Source organism: Leptonotus elevatus, chromosome 8, assembly GCF_054856555.1.
Source record: "Leptonotus elevatus isolate MCC_2025b chromosome 8, RoL_Lele_1.0, whole genome shotgun sequence".
Classification (NCBI taxonomy): Eukaryota; Metazoa; Chordata; class Actinopteri; order Syngnathiformes; family Syngnathidae; genus Leptonotus; species Leptonotus elevatus.
The window spans coordinates 8,216,502-8,238,949 of NC_141246.1; the positions used below are offsets into that span (position 1 = coordinate 8,216,502).

The following is a 22,448-nucleotide window of genomic DNA, read 5'->3' on the forward strand; positions in this document are numbered from 1 at the left end:
TGTTTTCTCAAGATGGAATCCAGGGGCAACACATACAATGAAAACAGCAGAGGCCCAGTATTGAACCCTGTGGAACACCATACGTTCCGTTATACATGTCAATTCATATTGCTCGTACTCATACGACCACTTTCTATTTTTGCTCGACATAATTAGAATGAAGGGATTACAATAATAAAGAAATCACACGACGTACCATCACAACAGCCACAAGTCAACTAGTGAGCGCACCAAATTCCCTGCAGCTTAGATAGGCCAAGCAATGTAGCCAATCAGGGCCATCATTAGAACCACTGTACTAGAGGAATTTGCCCAAATACTAGATATATTTTAAAAGATTTACCATATGTCTTTGATTTAAATTATTATCGTACAATATCGATGCAATGCTTTGTGGAAGCGTGTGGTGTTTTGTTCCCGCGCTTGCCGCTAATTTTTACAAGCAAAGAAGAATGTGAACAGTTGATTGGCATCTCGTTATTACCAGGTCCACGGAACGAAGTCCACTTAAAAATCTAATTGTAACTGTGAATAGAAAACATTTCCGTTATTTAAATCCGTCCTGTAACATTTTTTTTGTAGTGTTTTTATGGACTACTTCCACAAGTAAAAAAAAAAAACTTTTTTGTGCTTCTGGAAAAATGAAGAAGAAAAAAAAGACATAGCGCTTGCCATTAAGCAGCACAATGCGTGTGTGCACATGGGGAAGTTGTACCTGTGTGCTTTTTATTGTTAGCGTTATCTCGCTGCGCCGCGGTGGCGAGGTCACCCTCTCTGAGGCCGCTTTGGCGGTTTGAAGGAGCTCTAAAGGTGATTGAGGAAGAAAGGCGGTGATTTAGGCAGTGCATTAATTACAAGTCACAAAGCTGCAAAGTGTGTAGGGGGGGGGAGAAGGCAGTAAAATGTTTTCTGATTCAGTGAAGGAGGCTGTTAAAATATCCCACAAACACATCAGGGTTCATTACTGCTGTAACCTTTACCATATTTCTTTTTTTCACCCCTTCACCCTCCCATTTATTGCTCTCATTTGCAGTCACATATATTGCCTATATTTCTAAGGCTAGAGAGGGGGGGGGGGGCAAGATTTATGAAGCAGAACTAAGACGTAAACAGAGGACTTGGATATATTAACATGGAGTGGGACCCAAATTGATTGAAACGCTGATTTTTTTATTTTATTTTTTAGAGGTAGTGTGTGCTTCAAATACAAAATAGTATTATGACCACACTGAAGAGAAAAAAGAGAATGAATACAAAATAAATTATGCCATAATATTATGTAAAAAAACAACGACAAAAAACTTCTGATTTGGGTAATTTTGGGAATATATATGTGTTAGGAGTGGGAATCTTAGAATGTCTTACTATTCGATTCGATTCGATTCCGATTTTTTGGGTCTAAGATTAATTCAGAATCAATTTTCGATTGAGAACGATTTTTGGTTCAAAATGATTTGTTTGACCATGATTTTTGCTTCAATCTATAGATGTGCAAGGAATTGTAATGATCTACTCCAGTCTGACTCGATAATGCTAATTAGCGCGCTACTCGCGGCAGTTTTATCACTCAAAAGAACGACTCCACAAGTTCAGACCTCTTTTTGAGGGTCAAGAATTGGTTTTAGGTTGAGGTTAGGGTGAGGAATGGGGGTAGGCAATCATTTTTGATGGTTGGGGTTAGGGGAAGGGGCTAGGAAATGCATCATGTCAATAAATGTCCCACAATGATACAAAGACAAGTGTGTGTGTTTATATATATTTATGTTAGGGATGTTCAATACCGCTTTTTCCAATTACAGTTAATTTGAACTAAAGACCTATATATCTCAATTTTGCATTTTCCCTTAAAATTGCAAGAAATGAATGGCAATTTTATATTCTTCTGATTTCTTGTTCCTGATTACGAAACAGCCACAAGAGGGTGGCCAAAAGTGTTTCCTCCTGCGGGACAATGACAACGCCACTATGTTTGCGCCACAAAGTCCCGATTCAGCATCTTGCGATTGGCCTTGTCCCACAACCTTGGGGCTACTTATTGGCCAACATCAGCTCTTCAGTGCTCAAGTTTCAGCTGGAAGCAGGTCTGGCGTCCTGTTACATCAACTAATGAACAGCCAGTGGAAATGGGAAGACACTGAATAACAATGCGCCCGATGCTTCATAACCTGATTGCGTAGCCGTGTTTTCCCCAATTAGCGAGTTCAACGAGCATGCATGCTTCCCTGTTATCATTGTAAAAGGCCCGGATCCAAACAGGCAGCCTCCGCACCTTCTAAATAGTTGATGCCCATTTTTAATGCCTTGGCAGCATGCTTCTTTATTATTTCTTCTCATTTGGTTGAGCTCCAGCAGGCTCATTATTGAGATGTGCAATTGTTGTTTTTCGCCCTTTGGTTTAGTATGAGATAGAAGACCGGCGGAAATGTTGCTTTCTTAAGTGTTTGAGGGATTAATTTTCAACAGGCGGCGGCGGCGGCGGCGGCGGCGGCGGCGGCGGCGGGCGCGTGGGTGACTGACAGTTGCAGTTATTTAGTTTTAGCTTAGTTAAGACAATGAGCTCAATAGTTGTTTTTTCTTGTACTGTAAAGCAACATTAATGTCACTATACAGCGTGTCTGACATATTTGAGATCATTTGAAATATGAATATCTGAGTAACTATATGTTCTGTGCGAACGACCTCATACATAACATATACTATAAGCATCATTTCCACATATATTTCCCTTTCTTTTTGATGTGCCAAATCTGCTTTTCAATGGATACATTTTCATTGAAATGTTATTTTACCCCCTTAGAAAAAACAACAACAATATGAACTAACAATAACATTAATAAAACTATATAATGACAAAATGTTGTCATATTTTTGGTGACACTTCTTATCTTGGCCATAAATTAAAATTGAAATGACTATCATCTGGATAATTATTTCATATTAAAAGCATAATTGAACACGTCTCTTTTGTTTGAACAAATATCCCGAATGCAACACTTTGGCGCTTCCTTGTTGACATTGTTTTTTGTTTGTTTTTTGCGAGTGGGAACTTACCATACATGTTCTTTAGTGATAATTGTTTGCGGCAGAGTGAGAGGATTAAAGAGAGCTCTGCAAATATGCTCAAAAAAAAAAAGAAAATGAAAAAAAAGACAAATCTCCAACCTCAGGCTGTTAACAAAAGCGTCATTAAAGCTATGCGTGGAAAATCACAAAAGCAGCGACTGGCAGCAGAATGTCACAACCTACTGGCTGTGTTTCAATTGTCACCGTTGGCTTTGCAAAACTGTTTCATCCTATTGTCAAAAGAAAAAAAATGTAGATATCATGTTCATAAAATACATGTTGCTTGGATCTCTGTCATTTCATTTCGTCATTTACTGTTTCTATTGGTTCTAGTGTTTGCTGCTTTTTAATATATTGTTTTACCCATTGTAGCTCTTTGAGATTTGATTTCAAGTGCTTTACAGATTAAATATATTATTATTATTTATTATTATCATTTTATTTCTACTTTCCAGAGACGCTTGTTCTCAGGGGTATTTTTTACTCAAAATGTTGTGTGAGCTCCAATTTGTACCACTTTTGGAAGTTTTGTAGTCAGAAATACAAACCAACAGACAAATAAATGATATCTCATAATTAGTGCCTGATCAATTAATTGGACGGATGGTTGAACAAAAAAAATCGTTACATAACATCATAAACAAAGATAACAATAGTCGGGAAAAAAAACCTAGAAAAAAACAATTCGGCAAAAAAATTGCCCAGTTTTTCTCTCTGCTGTTAATTTAAACAAAGTAACGTAAAACAGTCAAATGTTTGTTTTTCTTTTTTAGTTAATCGGTAAATGAATGAATCGGTTATCAGAATTTTTTTCGGAATTGGCATTGACCTCTATAATCCACATCGGTCGATTCTTTTTGTTATTTTGTTTTGCAACATGGGATTTATTATGTTTGCATTGTCATGTTGACTTGATAAAAGAGTGCTGCATGTGAGTGGAACATGCCATATTCAAGAAAAATATGTTGTTCTTCTTAAAAAATATATATTAAAATGAAACACATTATCGAGCATTGATACTCCGTATCGGCGAGTTCTCAAATGTAAGTAATTGTATTCATGCTCGGTCTGTAAAAAGCGGTGTCCTGTAATTACATAGAACAAAACTGTTAAGTCATAAGAAACAAGCCCAATTGTTGAACTTCAACGTGTTGTGCACGTGAGTTGGGGGAAATTGATTTATTGAAGTCCACGAAAAGAAGCAGCCTCTTCCTGCATTGTTGCTGCCTTTGCACCTCCTAGTCATCCCTTCCCCATTGCACTGTTAATTATCTATAACGTCTTCAAGCCAAAGCCACATTTGTCTTTCCCCAAGAAACTCATTTCCGTCACCGCTTTGCAGTTCTCCTTTTACTTGCTTAGGAAGTGCAAACGTGAAATGTCAAAGGTTGGCGTATCCGTCGCGCCCGCCCCCTTCCTGATGGGCAGCGTGCCGCCTTGTGCAGGTAGGCCGCTGGCGGTCAGGGCTGAGGGTAGCAGACAACCACCCACACATGGGCGGGACATACAGTAAACACTCAACTTCCCGGTCGGCGCCGACACAGCCGGCAGCATTCAGTGCTCCTCGCTGCCCTTAGGAGCGAGCGTTTACTTAGGTGGGTTCCACAGTGGCTGTGAATACATCCTGTGTTGGGCTGCGATTGCTTGTTAGCGGTTCATATTGGATGAATGCTACACTGCAGGGAAACGTCGGTGTCTGTTTCATCTTCACCAATCACGCTGTTGGTTAATATGTACGGCGGTATCTTGTAAGTTTAATATGTTGGTCAGTTATAAATGCCATTAATCTCTTGCTACCCCCCTAAAAACATACACAAATTGTCATCAACTTGTCTTGAAAAAAACAACAAGTAAATAGTTCTCTATTGTTTTCTCCAGTAAATAAAGTTTTCCAAAATTTTAAAAAGATGTTAAATGGTAAATTTTCACTTACCTTGGTATTAACATCAAAGAAAAACAGAAGGTGTACAGGAGTCCCCAGAATCAGCAGCATCTCTTATATACGGTATATTTGAACATTTAAATAAATAGTTGCCTGAAGTTAACACAGTTTATAATTGAACTATTATTAACCGTCATATTTTTAATCACTCCCTGAAGAATACCCCTTCGGTGTTGGCTGTTTTACTGGATTTTGACGGATTTTGCAAGGCCCACAGAATATTGCTCTAAAAACATGGAACCTACCAAAGGAGTCTTTTCTTTCATAAGGAAATAAAACGGTATCTTATTCCGCTAAGTTTCATCATTATTCACAAATCGGTTTGAACTGTGGGTAAATGATCTCGTTTGCAACATGGCCCTGGTTGATCTCTTATACTCCGCTGCCCCCTGTAACGTAAAAAAATGTATAAATAAATTGTTGGGACCATGCTGATAAATTAAAATAGAACGTATTTATACGTTTTTTGGAGCAAATGAGTTAAAAACGGCTGATACGATATTCGCCAAAATTATGAATATTAGCATCAATAATCGGCCCAGATGATAATTGGTCTATCCATAATACAATTATTCAATGTTAAAGTCTGTAAAAGTGACTGCTGAATAAGCCAACATGTGACCAAAGAAAATTTGGTGACACTTTGTACTGGTCTTTTTTATTTCAAAGGTGTGACTGTGGACAGGAAGTGTTATGACAATGATTTTTTTTTTTGTGGCGAGCAGACCGGTTGTTAATGTTAAAACTTCTTGAACACTTGCTATACAACCTACCAAATGAATGTGAATTATGCTTTTTTTTGGTACAAAAACTGAGTGGCTGTATGGGAATTGGAAAAAAAATTTGATGGACAAAAATGTTGAAACCTAGACTCTACTATAGGAACACTTGGGCAGGTTGTCAAGGCTAAAGCAGAACTTCCGCTTGGAGACAAGATTAACTCATTTGCTCCCAAAAACGCATAAATATGTTCTATTTTAAATGTTTTAAGTGTCATAAAAACATACTGATAAATTGTTTTATGTTTTTTTTTATTTATGCTACAGCATACAGAAGGCAGCTTCATGGGCCATGTTGAAAAAAAGCTAATTTACTCAAATTTCTAAATAGATTTGTGAATAATGATGAAACTTAGCTATTTTCTAACGCGAATTGCTTCAAAACAGAAACAAATAGAATTATACTTTTTTTCAGATTCAAGAAGAGACTCTAATATTTATTTTGGCAGGTTCCATGTTTTTATAGCAATAGAACACAATATTGTGTGGTCCTTGCAAAAACAGTTCAAATCGAGTCAAACAGCCTTGCTGAGTGAAGTTGGTTGCTTCAGCGAAAATGGCTGTGAGTAAATGAGTTAAGAACACAGACTCATAGTCAAACTCTTCTTTTGCAAAAGGAGAAGGTCATTTTTTTGATGAAAAGGATTCCACATGCGTGCACGTGGCCCACTCACATGTCAACTTGCACAAAACATTCTTACATTTTAATTAACAACAATGTATGTAACCAACATTCTAATTCCTTCTTGTTACACTTGAATGAGTAAATGCTAAGCGTTGAATACACAGGTTACATATGCTTAAATGAGATAACGTATATACATTTTCCATCACAGGTCAAACTGTACCACTGTATTTTCAAAAAAGAAAAATAGCGCTGTATTGTAAAATTTGATGAAATATAAAACAAGAGGAAGTGTCGTGAAGTTGAATATGTGCCTTTAAGGGCTGTAGCCTATTGAGTTACTTTAAGAGCACCTTTTTAAATCAAAACTGATTGTCCGATCGTTTTTGGTTACACCCCTTTTGAGGCTACGAAAAAAGTACAAACAATTATGTTTTACTGTAGATATAACGCAAAATCAGCTCCCACAGACGAACCCTTCCGTTAAATAAAAGACCCACTATATACATATTGTTGTTCTGAGAAAATGTACGACTACCTTCCAGCTAGAGGAATTCTATTATAATTTTTGGGAGAAAAAATCCAATAAATTGAGGTGCTGTAATCTCTGCTGCTGGAGCAGACACACATTGGCACATTTCATTTATTTCCTGCCGGGTTTCTTCCGATAAGAGCGCTCCATGTGTTCATTTAATGGGAAATCAAGCCTGAGACCTCCCAGTTTGAAACAAACGAGCAAGGCGAATCACCGCAAACATCAGCCCGTGTCATTGTCGGTAATTTCACGTGCAAATGGAACATTTTAATGGGAAAACTTGCAAATGAGGGGTGGGGGAGAAAATACGCCGAAAATGAACACGTTCTTTTAACTCGGCAAATGTGAAGATGTTAATGTTCTATCTTAATTGGCCCTGCTGCATTCTTAGAGCCTCACGCGGAGCTCTTCTGCGTTTGAATGTTATTAACTGCATGTGCCCAAATTCTTTCAAATCGCCAGCCTTGCACATGACAGACAAGAGGAAGCGAGCGCTGTCCTTGTCTATTAATCAGCATCTGCTGAATAAAACAGTTGAAATGAAATGGGCTGGCTTGTGCAATTAATGGGCGGAGAAGCTGCAAATTGCATTACAGACCCCTTATGGTGACGTTACACGATCTGTACATGCTGTGGTTTGCCTAGAAAGAACATGCCAGAGGTTAAAACAGAACAGCCTGCACAAGTAGAATAGCAGGCAACGTGTTGAGTCTTTGGCTCTTGTCTACGCCCTCCTGGGAAATCACTCGGAATAAAATTAGACCTGAGACATTCTGTATGTGAGTGTGTGTTGGTCTGAGTGTATGTCAAAAAGCTCTTGTTATACAATGGATGAGATCCTCTCTGCTCATTGCTGCTCTTCTGCTTCCCCTTTTGGAGGATTAGAACATGGCTCACTTTCTCTCTCAAACCTGCAAAGATGAACTCCCAAGGTGACTTAAGTATACTGCTTGGCCAGGTGTGGTGGGGGGGGGGGGGGGGGCCTTGTTTTAAGCAATTGTATTTGGGGTTGACTTCATTTCTGTTGGCAGCTTATTCTATTTGTATGCAGCATAACAGCTAAATGCTGCTTCGCCATGTTTGCTTTGAACTCTAGGCTCCACTAGTTAACACGAGTCTTCAGACTTCAGAGCTCTACTGGGTTTACATTCAATTAGCATTTTTAAAATGTATTCAGGACTGAAACTATTCAGTGATTGGAGGAATTTGGACTTTGTCACTTCTCTTTGCAGTACAAAGGCTCGCTGGCTTTGGGCTGACGAATGTTGATTTCACGTCAGAATTCGTTCAAGATCACACATAGTGTTTCCTAAACATTCTCTAATCAATTGTTTCCAAAACAGTCTTAACTCATTCACTACCAGCCATTTCCACTGAAGCAACCCCCTTCACTCCCGACTGGTTTACTGGATGTTGACTGATTTTGCAATATAACTGATTGCTATATAAACATGGAACCTACCAAAAAAAAAGATTAGAGTCTCTTTTTTTCATCAGAAAAAAAAGTATATTTGTATCTGTTCCCGTTTTGCAGCAATTAGCATTAGGATATAGCTAAGTTTCATCATTATTCACATTCCAAAAGAGCTTGTTGCAACATGGTTGATCTCTTATACTCTGCTGCCACCTGCTGGCCGTTTTTGTAATAACTACATTGCTTCAAGCATTCTCTTCTGTTCAGAGGCTGCATCAAAGCCTTCTGTATGCTCTAGCATAAAAAAACATTTTAATAAAATGTATATACGTCTTTGGAAGCATGGTAATATTTAAGATAGAACATATTTATACGTTTTTGGGAGCAAATGAGTTAGTGATCTTTCTTGTTGCCATTAAAGCTATTTAGAGAACCATTAAGACTGTTTTTAGAACGTTTCTATAACGCTGCAACCTTGAACGAACCCGCTAGCGTCGCAAACATTCATCCCTCAGTCAGATACAGGCTTTAGCAAGTGGCAACGTAAGATGGCCGCCGGTGACCTAACTTTACGACAAATAAGCGACAATATTTGTCCAGTCACGTACAAAAGTCCGTGCTTGAGGACCTCTTCTGCCCTTCTTCTTACTCTTAATCATGCTGCCTCTCTACCAGTATTATGTTGTGGCCCAATGTGGTACTACAACAAAGGTGCGTAACTAAATTTGGATTGCTTGTATACTTGCCTTTGTTGTGCATCAGTTGTTTTATCAAGTATGTTAGTTCCAATGATCTTGTTTGCGACAAATCAGTAACGGGAGCCTGATGCTGCACCAAACCACAATGCAGGTAACCATTTGCTACCACGTATCGCGGTTCATCATTCATGCGCTCATAAATTTTGACAATGAAAACATGGACGACTTGAAAGTTCTTTGAGGACAGCTTTTGATAGCTTCTCCTGCTGCGACTTCCAGCCGAGTCCGCGCTTGCTGAGGAATAGCTCCCTCTTAACATTCCCTCATCCTTCTAAAGAGGCGCAGTCGAGAGTGTTTTTGACATATCACATGGCCACTTGTACCGCCACTTCTTGGTATTGGACCTGTAATAACAGCAGCCCTAACAGCTACGCTACAGCTCAGCGGAGTGCCGTCTGGAAATCTGTGGAGATCACCGGAGGCTTTCTACCGTCTACCTAGTGCCCTTCACAAGGTGCTGGGGATTGTCACAGGCTCTTCACACCCTCTTCTCAAATTCTTTAATCCCTTGCTGATGAAATAAGCAAATCCTCCATTTATATACGCCCGATAGCTTAATTACATTTGAATTGTTTGTTAATGAGCTTCCGGTGCTTATGTTACGCGATGCTGACGGTTCAAGCAGGCAAAGGTTGAATATATTATATATAATGTGTTATGAAAAGTCTGCCAAACAGTTTTTGTTGTATACACAGTGTCACTAACCCTTGCCAGCATTGCCTACAGATGCACTTTTCTTCCAAAAATGGTCTAAAGACACAACATTCACTTTCATGCACATTGCATATCTTATCTCACGTAATGCATTATTCATGTGGCCTAAAATCCTGAGCGCATCTCTCAGGGTCGCGCATCTCAGAACACAGTGTACAGTCGACACAGAATAAATAAGGCACTCATCATGTTTATATGTCAATATGCTTCCTTTTCTCATCTTGATTTTGTTTTACCGCCAGAGCTCATGTTTACCCACGCAAATATTGGGGTTTCAGTCCGAAAAACACAAGTAGCATCAATAAACCATCAAGCTGACATCCTGACTGGCGCCGCCTCTTCCTCGCGCGACGTGCTCAAACATAGTGAAATACATCCACAATCAGCTTTTAAGAAGCGCCTCTTCAAGATAAAGTCTATTGTGATTACCTTTTGCCTGTGGCATTGATTGGAGTTAGTTTGCAGCGGGGGGATGACAATAGACAAGCAGAAGGACAAACACACAATAACAATGGCTGATTCCTTTGTTCCTGTCTGACGCTCAATTGTTGCTTCGCTCCTTGTGATTTCCAAAAGTGCCAAATTGTCTCCTCTCTTGAGTCTTACTTTGTTTTGTTTGGTAACCGCCTCTATGTGTGTCCCTCGCAGCGCCATCACCTTGGATAATCAGCTGGTCGTCCTGACAACCACCACAGCGGATGCGGGACGTTACCACGTGGAGGCCGTGAACGAGATGACGGGCGACAACGTGACCAGTCCCGCTGTCTATTTGAGCATCTCGGGTAAGGGGGAAAAAATGAAAGAAGAAGAAAATACTTGTTCTTCAAAAGCTTGAGACATTCAAGGCGTTTATGAGCAGTGTGCTTGTTGTGTTTGTTTATCATTTTGGTTTATAAAATAAAAAAAACAGCATGGTGATTTAATGGTTAGCACGTTTGCCTTACGGTTCTAAAATGACGGCTCCGGCCTTCTTCTGTGGTATTTGCATGTTCTCCCCGTGCTTGTGTGGGTTTTCTTCTGTCATCCCACATTCCAAGAACCATCCATGCTAGGTACATTATAGATTTAAAGTTGTCCATAATCACAATTCTGCTCCAGATATCTTGAGTTAATGTAATTATGACTCGTCAAAAATGTTAGCTTTTAAATGTCGTCTGTCTGCCGTGCAATTTGATACGCCTAGAACGAAAGCAAGTTAAGTTCCCGTAGCGTTCCTAAAAGGACGATCGAAACTCTTGAAATGCGCCTGGTGAATGACGAGAGCGCGGCATGGGGGAGGGTGACTCTCCCGATCGCATGTTGTTTCTTTAGGAACGCTACGAGGCTTACCTTGCTTTCTTTATAGGCCTTTCACATTGCGTGGCAGAGAGCCAGCCGCCATTCTACGTCACTACGCACTAAATGTGTTGCGACGTAAATAACAACGGCAGCGTACGTCCAAATAAACTTTCTACAAAATGTATTAAATTGGAAAGGATTTTTGAAACATGAATCTCATAGTTATGTTAGTAACAACCTAATAAATAATACAGAGCAAACTTGTCATGACAGTCGGGGTTCCTTTTAACAATGGGCTGCTAAAGGCATCTTGTAAGTTTTAAGTCTCTCTTGATAATGATATTTAAACTCCAAATGGTGCCACTTTTGGGGCGAGGGTCCACCGTACTTACGGGATGAAATGGGCCTCGCAGGATCGGCAACTTTTCGCGGCGTTCCCGGAATTATTTTATCACTCTGGTTTCCCCTAACATCCCTCTTTATCTCTGTGGGAGCGAGATGATAGACCACGCCGTCTTGCAAGTCCTTCAGCTGAGACATTCACTGGCGAGAGCGAGCGAGGGAGGCAAGCTAGTGCCTCGTCCCTTGTGGCGGTATAGACTTTTAATTAGATTTTCTTTACGGGGTTGTATCCTTTGGCATTCTTTGTCACATATACCCACTGACACACACACACTCAGCACCTTGTTACAGCTGTCAGCGTGGAGTGTTCCCCTGGGTGCTTTCTAAGAATTGGTAAGAGGGGGGGGGCATAGTTAGACTTTACTGATAAGTCTCGGGTCGTAAAATGTCTGTTTGCTCTTTTTGTGTGTGTGTTTTGTCTCTTTTTATCAGCTTGTGTTTACCCACAGTAAACTTTCCTCTTGGAAATATCCTTTGCTATAAAACAAGCTAGAGTTGTTATTGACATTGAGAGAGAGAAAAGGAGTTAGGGAAGAATTTGGGAAATGAAAGACATTATGACATTGTACAGTTTCTGACTAGAAACATGAGTCGGAATGCGCTGTCGTCGCTCACTAACCTACTGTAGTAAATTTATAATTACAGTTAATATTTGTAAGAAAAACACTTTTATTGGCCTTGAATATTAAATAATCAAATGAGTGGTCCACAGCTCTATTATACATTTCACATTAGTTTAGCGGTAAGCATATCTTCGCCATCTTCTTCTGTTATCGCTATCGTGTGTAGCATACAGCTACTCCAATAACAATACTTGCATTTTATTTGCCTCCAATGAGGCGAGGATTAGTGAATTATAGATGAGCTGGGGTCACATTTAGGCGTGATAGCTAGCCAACCGCACCTCATGCTTAGGCTTAGCATTCCCCCAGTCGTTTGCAAGCAGCGGGGAAAGCCTGTAGGATGGGTGAAGGTGTAGGATGCAACATTTTCACACTGAGACAGAAATGTCATTAACAAGCATTATCACAATCAGGGTGACCAAACGTCCTCTTTTGCGAGGAGAGACTATTTTCTTACGTTCTGTTCGGGCGTCCGTTTTTTTTTTTATAAATTCATGAAAATGTCCAGTTGGAATTTCGTGACTAATAGGTGGTGAAGTGCACTGTGTAACTGCGACTGGTACCACAATTTCTGCAAGTGTCCTCCTTTTTTTGGGGAAATGGGAATATGGTCACCCTATTTACAATTGGTCAGTAGAGTCCAAATCTATACAGTCGCTTATACGGCACTACTCATGACTTTGAGGCAGATGTGGGGCATATTATAACAAAAATGCTGAAAGAAGAGTTTCTTTGTCAAGTATTCTGAGTTCATAGGCAGAAAAACATATTCTGACCTGCGCCATGATGTGATTTCTTGACACATTTCACACATGACAAATGAAGGCGCTTCCACTTTTATTCTCCCCCAACTTCTCTCTTCTGTTAAGCAGCCGGCACAGGCAAAGGCGCAGTTCCAGAGCTGTCTATCAAGCCCCCTATTTTAAAATGAAATAAAATTCCATAAATGTACCAGAAGAAATTAGACACCTATATCCTATTCTCCCTTTTCTTACTTTGATTCCAACTTTGCGCTCTGCAAAGAAGAACAGAAGGAAAGTAAAATTATCAGAGGCAGACACAAAAAGGAAGTAATGAAGTGAATCATTGGCACAGAGTGAGAATGTCAAATCCGAGTCTCTGCTGAGGACTTAGTAATCGTTTTTTTTTCTTTGTGCGCACGAGTAAACCGTTACAGGTGCTTGTCGCAATCACGCTTGGTCGTGATGGACAGTCCAAATGATTTGCCTAATCTGCAGAGCCTGTTAGATGGCGGCGTACGAACGGCCACATGACCTGCCCACTTGACAGATCCATTATCTCCATGCGCCCGCCCGCTTTTCCTGCGAGTGCCTTGGAGACGGCTGAAGATAAAAACGCGTTAACTGTCAGCCGCGCTCGAGATGGAACAGGCGCAATTGATGGCGGCTCGGCGGCACGGTGAGAGGTCACACTATAATCACTGAGAGTACAGCGCTGCTCTAAAATAAATAGCTCCTGCAGCGTTTTAATGCCGAAGACAATATATGGCCATAAACTTAACATCCTCTGTCACCAAGGCACCACATGTACAGCAGGACACTGTTAGAACTATTTTTTTTCTCACTCGAAAAAAAATAAAGAAATCATCTTTCACACAGTGTTACAGTGGGTATAAAAAAGTTACACACCCTTGTTCAAATGCCTTTTTTTGTGATATAATAAAATGAATAAAATAAATCATTTCAAAACTTTTTAACTGCTGTTTTAAATTGTTCATAATTCCCTGCATTTTTTCTTAAGCCTGTATCCCTCTGAAGGGGAAGACATTTGCAATTGTTTGCAAAGCTAACGAGTGTTGATTTGTCATCAGGGTTCCTTCAAGGTCGCAATGTTCACTAAACATTCGCCAAACGTTCGTGCTAAAGATACCTTTTGAAAGTGTGGCCATAAAGTTCAAACTTAGTTTCATTGGACCATGTGAAAATGTGTGGAAGGTTTAAAATAGAAGTTAGTGTTAGCATAAAATCTTTCAGGCTTCTACTAGAAAGCAAAAGTTAAAATGCCAGAAAAAGACTGCTAGAACATCCTTTAAATGGTGGCAAGTGTATGACAACTCTCTTCTAATATACGTTTGAATGTGGTTGGTTAATTGGAAATGATTTTATCTTGGTATAAAAAAAACAAAATCCACGAAAATCTGGTATTTGAACAGGGGTGTGTAGACTTTTATATGTCATATACAGTACAAAACATGACAAATCAACAGGTGACACTTTAATCCTTTGCCTATTTTAATCAATCAGAATAATTTGGGCAATAGCCACCAACCATAACTAAAATGAAAGTACAATGAACGCTCGCCGATTTTAATCAACCATTTGCACTTTCTGTAACGCCGTAAGAGGTCATGAGATTGTTCACCATCTGATAGCCGGCAACCTTGACAGCGAACAGCAGCGCTGGAAAAAGTGTAATGAAACGATTGTAAACGTTTGCAAAGAAAGACCTAGGTCAATGTTGGCCATGCTAGGATTTATTAGCTGATCACCTGGAAACGGCTAGCTGCTCAACATAACGGGTGAAGAGTCACTTACCATGTTTGTCGTTAGCGGTTAGCGGTTAGCGGCTAATATTGTGAGATGAGTTTGAAACGGTATTCAAGTGTTTTGGGATCATAGTTGGGGTATATTGAGATTTTAAACTATGAATATAGGAAAACATTTTGAGGGGAGGGTCCAATACTGCCATTGGGGCTTGGTTCCTGACCCCCGCGATTAGCGAGGGTTCATCAGAGAGGCGAGACTTCTGCCAAGGTACAACCATAATGACAGTAGTGGTAAATTGGTCACTTATCTTGGTGCATTTGGTAATTTTGTCAGTAAACACATCCGTCCATTTTCTGTACTGCTTGTTGAGGGTCAGAGAGAGCCAGAGACTGACTTAGACTCACATCTATAGTCACTCAGTGGGGAAGTCACAAGTGGTACAAAATTGGATGGATGCAAGGTTAATTTCCGGCACATTTCCTTGCCCCAAACATGTGGATTTGAAAGTACCGGTGTCTCCAGGCTCTCTCCACTAGACTCCTGAGTTTTACCCACGGAGCTGTCAGGTAACAGAACTGTGTTTATATTTTATCTCTGCACAGTGGGTCATAACTGAGAGAAATGTTTTTCCGATCCCCTCGATGCCGTGTGGAATCGTAAATTTGGTGCCCGGCGGCTACATGGTTGCCACTCACTGTTCCTCAGGGATGGATTAAATGCAAATGTTGTTGTCACTCCTCGTACAAGTTCTGTTAGCGTTCTTGCAAAATTCAGTTGTTAGTCATGACCAATCCAGGGTGCGCCGACCTAACGTCAGCTGGGGATTGGCTCTCGTTCACCCGTGACCCTAATGAGGACACTATAGAAAATGGATGAATTGTATGTATGTGTGTGTGTGTCTTTTACATGACAGAGCCGCTTCCAAATTGCCAAAGGGCTTTTATTTTCCTGTAAGTGATAAGATATGAGGCTCTGTAGTCCAATTAATTAAAGTCCACACATTCATCCTATCATCTCTCTTTGATGCAAAAGCACACCAACACACCTCAAGCCTGTCAATCAAAGGCGCGGCGGCATAACCTTCATGTCGGCGCGTTTCTTTCCCCTCACTTCAGCGCAGCGGAGGTCTTTGTAGATTTCTGCTGCAGACCATTAGAGCAAAAATATCCCCAAAGAGAGAGCCGCACACGGGCACATGAAAGACGCACAAACACAGCAACGACGCCGGCCCCCGAGGCGCCCGCCATGTCTTGGACACCGTGAAAGACGAGATGAGCGTTTCGGAGAGTAAAGAAGCGAGGGGAAGGGAAAAACCAGTAACCATGGACGCCCGTAAGAAAACGAGGTCAGATTGTGGTTCCGGAAGAAAGCCGACGAGGTGAGGGAAGTAGCCGCATTGTAGACACAAAAACGTGGATCAAACGGCGGCGATGAGGGCGCAGAAGAAAGACGAGCTTGTGGCAGAACCCACTCAATGTGCGCTGATACAATCATTATAGTACTTAAAATGCTATCTCAGCTTTAGCTTCAATAATTGATCAACGCAAAGGGGTAGCGGCGGCTTTGCATGAGTTTGAATGTGAATTGTTAATTCTGAACACAGCTTCATCCCCATTTATGGGAGGGTGTGCACACTTGTGCAACCATATTGTACCAGTTATTTTTTTGCTTCCCTTTCAAAAATATGTATTTTATTTTTCACATATCTTGTGCACGTTTTAGGTCATTATTAATAGTGGAAAAGTTTTGCAATTATTTTTCTTGGTCTCATTTTTTTCCCACCACACAAACCTGCCATTTGAGCATTTGTAGCCTTTTTATATCCACTGTATATACACAGAAGCACTCTGGTGCTCCATTATCTAATTTCCCTAATGTTGGCAACGGTGCAACATGGTAATTTGGAGAAAGCGAGGCTCTGCATTCGCTAAGCTTTAAGCTATATATATATATATATATATATATATATATATATATATATATATATATATATATATATATATATATATATATATATATATATATATATATATATATATATATATATATATATATATATATATATATAAAAGAAAACCATGCACAACACTAAAGAAAACCATGCACAACACTGTAAAGTTACAACCTTCCTCGCAAAGTCATTGCCAAAGCTTGAATCTGTCTTACTTTTGACTGCTTTGTCACAATGCTGTGGAAAAAAAACGATCATTAAAACAAGAAAGTTAACCTCAAACGTCTGCTCAGCATTGTATACAGTTGCATGCGAGTGTCTGGATGTCAAATCATTTCTCTTCCAAGTCATTTCGATGCGTTGTAAGGATTTGGATTATTCTGACCACAGAATAGATATGCTTGTTTTTTTGTTTTGTTTTCTCTCTCAAGCAATGCTACTGAATAACAAAACCGTTCCGGAGCAGATGATGAGACTAAAATAGAATTGATTGACTGTATAAGTGAACCTTATATTGTCACATTAAAATCATCACAACATGTGTTAGGGAGAGTGTGTGAGTTTGATTATGTCACAGCTGTGATTGGAGGAAAGTCAGTCAGGGTTTGATTACATCTGCAGTCAGACAACCAAATCCTGCTACACAATCCAACTTCATCCCCGTCTATTCTCCTTCTTTGCCAAGAAGTGACTGTGTTGTGTGTCTTGTTCGGTCATGCTAGGCTGCTGTCTGACCGAGGTCGGCATAACCTCCCACAAATAGTGAATAATTCTTCAAAAAAGAGGCTGCAAGCAGTTTCACGCCACTCCCAGTTGAAGTTAACTGTGAAACTAAACATAAAACTAGGAGAATTACACATTGTGTTTTTTAAAACAAACACATATTGTAGCTTTGTCTATTGGCCTGATGCTAATGCGAAAACAGAAACAGAAACACTTGGTGCGGCAACAATTTAGACATTAAATTGAAATTTACTCACAGTCATATTTTCTTTAGAAACAGCTGAGCGGACCTGTGAGTTTTTTTTTTTTTTTTTATCGAACAAATTAGAATTTCAATCATTATAACATAAAGTGTAAGATACAGTTTAATTGTTGCTAATGAAAGTTTCTTTGAATAGTCACAGAATCATTTAATAATATGTCATAATAGCTGTTTAACCGACGTATGCACGCGTGCGTTTGTGTGCTCGCTGACAATATTTGTTGTTATGTTTGTGTGCCAATATGCCATTTGTTTCTGTCCCTAATCCCCACCTCGACCAGATGTTTCCGTTCCACATCACTGAATCTTAAATGAGAGCCTGCCGCTGCTCTTTCTGTGTCTGTGTGTGTCGTGTGCACATCTGTCTGTGTGTGTTTGCTCCAGGTCGCATCCCAGTTGTTCCGCGGCGCATCTAATTGGAGGTATTTTACTGTCCCTGAACAGAGTATGATTGTTGTGGCACGTGGATTGTAATGTCGCGGCGTGTACATGTCTGAACGTGCGCACATGTTGTAAGTCATACAGTACATGTATTGGGTACTAAATGTCATAATTTTTATACATTAAAGTGTTTATGTCTTACATGGAACAAAAAAATATAGTATTTTTGACGGGGCTGGAACAAATTAATATAATTTCAATTTATTTGAATGAGGAATATTGATTTTGTTGGTACGGGGTTGAAGTAAACTGGTAAGTCGAGGTCCAACTGTACAGTGCATTTAAGCGCATCTTTATACATTTAAAAAATATAGAACGTTTATGATTTCAGTAGTTCAGTTCAAGTGATTTATATAATATTGATTCATTAACACATCAGCAAATACTTTTGAGAAGGCCAATTCCTTTGTAATTTCTTTATCAAGAATAATTTTTGATTGTTTTTACTTAATATTATATTTTCTAAATGGGAAGTTTGGGTTTCTATCGGTTGTAAGCTATAATCATCTGAATTCTAAAAAAATAAAATAAAAAAAGTAGGGACGGGTGAGTACCAATACCAGGTACTGGTATCAAGCCGATACTTGAAGTATGTTATTCTGTGTAAGTTTCACTTTTTGAATCGATCGACTTAAATACATTTTCCACAATATTGTCATTCACTGAGAGGCACCTCTAATTGCTCGCAAAACCAAAAGGAAATGTATCTACCCTAAGGATATTTAGCCAATCAGAAGGCTGAAGAATGACCTCAGACAAAAGAGCAGTTATGAAATGAGTGTATTTTCAGTGATCAAAAACACAAATTACTTTGAACAAAACAACACACGCATGGGAGAAAATATATATATATACCGTACATTTGCTCCCCAGCACCCTTGTGTTCATTGCGACATAATTCCCACTGTTGATTGGACGGCCGGGTGATTTTCTCCAGTTTTTGAAAAGCCGAAGACAACACAAGCCCCACATTGGATGCTTTGGCAGCTCCCTACCACATTGATAAGAGCACACGTGAGCACTGAACAGTGACATTAAATTCCGCTCAAATGACTTTTAATTAATTAGTCGCACTACCTATTGTAACCGTGTAACACAAGCGGCTCCACGTGTTTATTGTTCAACATGATAAAAGTATTAGTGCTTCCATTTTGGACTCTCCTCGTTTTGTTCTAATATCGCAGTACCAATTATTTTACTTTAGCTTTATAATTGCAGAAATGTATGGACTGGGAGTAATTTATAATCTAATATTACAATAGTGTAAATGTCTATGACATATTTTGTCATTATGTAAAAGTAGACTACAGATGTAGTCAGACAGAATAAGATCAGTCAAAGTCATTTTCTACCCCCTCAGGACAGAGATGTGAAGTTTTTAACACCGAAAGTATAAGCATGACCTCTTGCCTTGTGTTGTGGAAACGGTTGGGGCCGACAATCGTAATCCCAAACCCAGACTGACAGACTGAACTGAACCAACGCACCTCTGATTTAATGGACAGAAAATAGTATCCAGTTCACTCAAAGCGCCCGTTTGTAAAGTAACATTCAAAGTCTATTAGTTCCAGAATTGGTCACAATTCAACAAAATGCCGGGGCGCCTTCAACAGAGAGCGGTCACGTGTTTCCGGCTGACTTGTCATAGATAAACAGACTTTAGCCTGTATTCTGCTGAGGGAGCTAGCTAGCGATTGTTGATTTCATGTCAGAGTTTGTTCAAGGTCAGAGTTTTCTAAATGTTCTCTTAACATTCCTAATGGTTTCCTAAAGAGTCTTAATCCGTCTTATCGCAAATAAATTCTCAACTTGCCACAATGAAGGTCATTAGCGTCGCAAATGGTCGCTCGTCTTTAAGTAGACTAGAGCAGGCTAAAAAGCGTGTCAATGTGGCAGCCATGTTGGTAGGGGCAACTGTGCCATCAATAATAATGGATACTGACCCTCGTGTAAACGTTCTACATCGATTTGTGTAAGAGAGCGAGGTGGACAAAAAACGGAGTTTGCGTCATTGCTCTGAAGAGACAATTTAGCAGTATCTCTGTGTGAACAAGGCCACCTTTTACTTTCGAACCTTAATTAAAGATGCCCTTCTTTATTCTGGCAGAGCCACGCTCGGTTTTTACTTATTACCGCACAGCTCTGCTCGGCTAATGACTTCATTCTCGCCACAAGAGTTTGCGTCAGAAATGATTCTATTGACTACTGCAGCTGCAGAGGGATCAGACCAACCTCCGTTCATGCAACCCCCCCCCCCCCCCAAACCCCCCACCCCTCACCCAAGCACTCTCATTTTGCCGTCTTTGTCTCACGCCGTGCTTCTATAATTAAAACCCAGGCGCACAGACAAAACGATGGAGTGATGGACAGGAGAGTGAGTCATGCACTATGTCGGCCTGACAAGCAATATGCTCACAGTGTGACTGCTTTGTGTGTACTTCATTGAATGTGTTTTCCATCATCGGCGTGATATCCACGTGTATTGTTTTGACAGTCACGTTGGCGCACACCCACTCACGCAGGCCAACACTCAAGAATCATTTAAAGGAAAATGGCTGTAATTGGAGAGTGGGAGAGCATCCAACTAAACAAACGCGAAAAGCCAGATGCTACCTGTAACAAGTGTTTTGTACAAGCTGCGAAGCTCACAGGCCAGAGATCAAAGCATGCTGCGAAAGTCTGACTCAACTTTCTGTTCGCATCAAGGGCGGCGCGCTGCACGCTCAACAGGAAACGAGCATATCGCCGTTATTTGTATGCGTCAACGTGTCTCGTGGCAATATGCAAACGAAGCAGATGGATCAATGTCCTATGTTGAATCAGCCGAGAGAGCGTCAGGAATTGCCGAGAGGGGTTGCTGGGCGGAATAATGCGCCGTTATTGTGAAGGATGCCAGCCGGGGGAAAAAAAGGCGATGTGCCGTCGACGCTGACTAATTTACGGGCGCGCGCGCGGGCGTTCGCGTGCGGATATTATCTCGCGCAGCTTGAAGGAGATGGAATGCGCGAGCACACATGAAAGCCACTCAGGGATGCTGGATGAGGTGTCAAGTGCACCGATAAGTCGCCCGTTGTTTTAATGATGCCGACAGCCCCGTCGCTGTCCTCGCCGCCACCCCTGCAACCTGAATCCGGGTCTTTATATTGTAGATGTGTGTATGCAAATGAATGTTGTGGATAGCAGCTGGAGATAGCACATACACGGAGACAGATGTTTTACAGTCATTACTTTGTGTCTGCGAAGAGAACTCGGTACGGTATTCCCTCGTTATATCGTGATTCCCCTGCCGCGGCCATGCTACATTGCAGATTTTTCATTAAATGTATCTTCTTGCCCTTCTCGGAAATCTACGGTTTATAATGATTATTAAAGCTGCTGTATGTAGTCTTGAAGCTGCTAGCAAGATTTGAATGTAGCCTCCTTTCACCCCGCCCTCCCATCATTGCCCAAAGAAATAAATGATGGCAGCTCACTAACACACATGCATGGTAGCAAGCCAAGGCAGCTACTTTGCTAGCATGACTTTTCATTATGTAGTTTTGCCAAAAACGAAATGTTACCGATTTTATGTTGCTGTGTTTTTCTTGTACTGTATCTGGGGTGGAGGGGAATGACATTATGATGCAATGGTAAGAATACAAATTAAATTCCTCAAATCAAAGTATAAAAAAAAATCTAAATGAAGTCATAGGAAGACACTTCCATGGCGATTCAAAAGCAAGCAAAGAGGAAACAAATAGATTCCAATAGATCTCCTCTTCACATTTCTACACTTAGTGGTCATAGTCAGACTCATCCAAAATAAATAGCCAGGCAGGATTACAATGTTCATAGCCTCTCTTGTAGCACCGTGTTCTGCTTGTATAACCAGCGCTTTCATAAACACTTCCAGAGTATCCAGAATACAAATGAAATATTATTATGCATGCAAATTCACCATCCCATCTCTGCGCACCGCTGCTTCCTCTCGTGTGCACTGCGTAACAGGTTAGATGAGAGTTTCGGGCCGGTCGGCAGATGCTCATTTGTCGCAACAGAAAAAGGGAGGCAGACGCGCCGGTGAATGATGAGGCTGAATGTCAAAGCGAGTGTGACGCCGTATAGGAAGAAAAGCAACCTAAAGGAAGGGTGGAACACGAGATAATGAAGTGCTGAGGAAGGGGAAACAGTCCACGCAGAGTTCAGGCGAGGGAGGGAAAAAGAAGGCTGTGAGGGTATTGATTGCTTAGCGCAGCATAAATAAATACATTAATAAATAAATAAAAAATATATTAAAAAAAAATATATATATATATATATTTTTTTTTTTTTTCTGAGCCAGGTTGTGCCTGGTCGTTAAAAAAAAAAAATTCTGTAAAATGTTATAAACTATTGAGAATCAACATTTTGGGGGGCATCAACTGTACTGCATCTCTTTAAGCATTGTTTCAC

The 22,448-nt window shown here is 40.3% G+C and overlaps 1 protein-coding gene across 3 annotated transcripts in view; it reads left to right on the forward strand.

Annotated features, from left to right (window-relative positions):
* The window catches only part of sdk1b (sidekick cell adhesion molecule 1b), a 249,036-nt gene that overhangs the window by 112,579 nt on the left and 114,009 nt on the right, over positions 1-22,448 (forward strand). For all 3 annotated transcript variants that reach the window (XM_086082687.1, XM_086082685.1, XM_086082686.1), the window contains one exon: positions 10,479-10,612. In XM_086082687.1, coding sequence (XP_085938813.1) covers positions 10,479-10,612 — 134 coding nt within the window. The remainder of the gene's footprint in view (positions 1-10,478; positions 10,613-22,448) is intronic.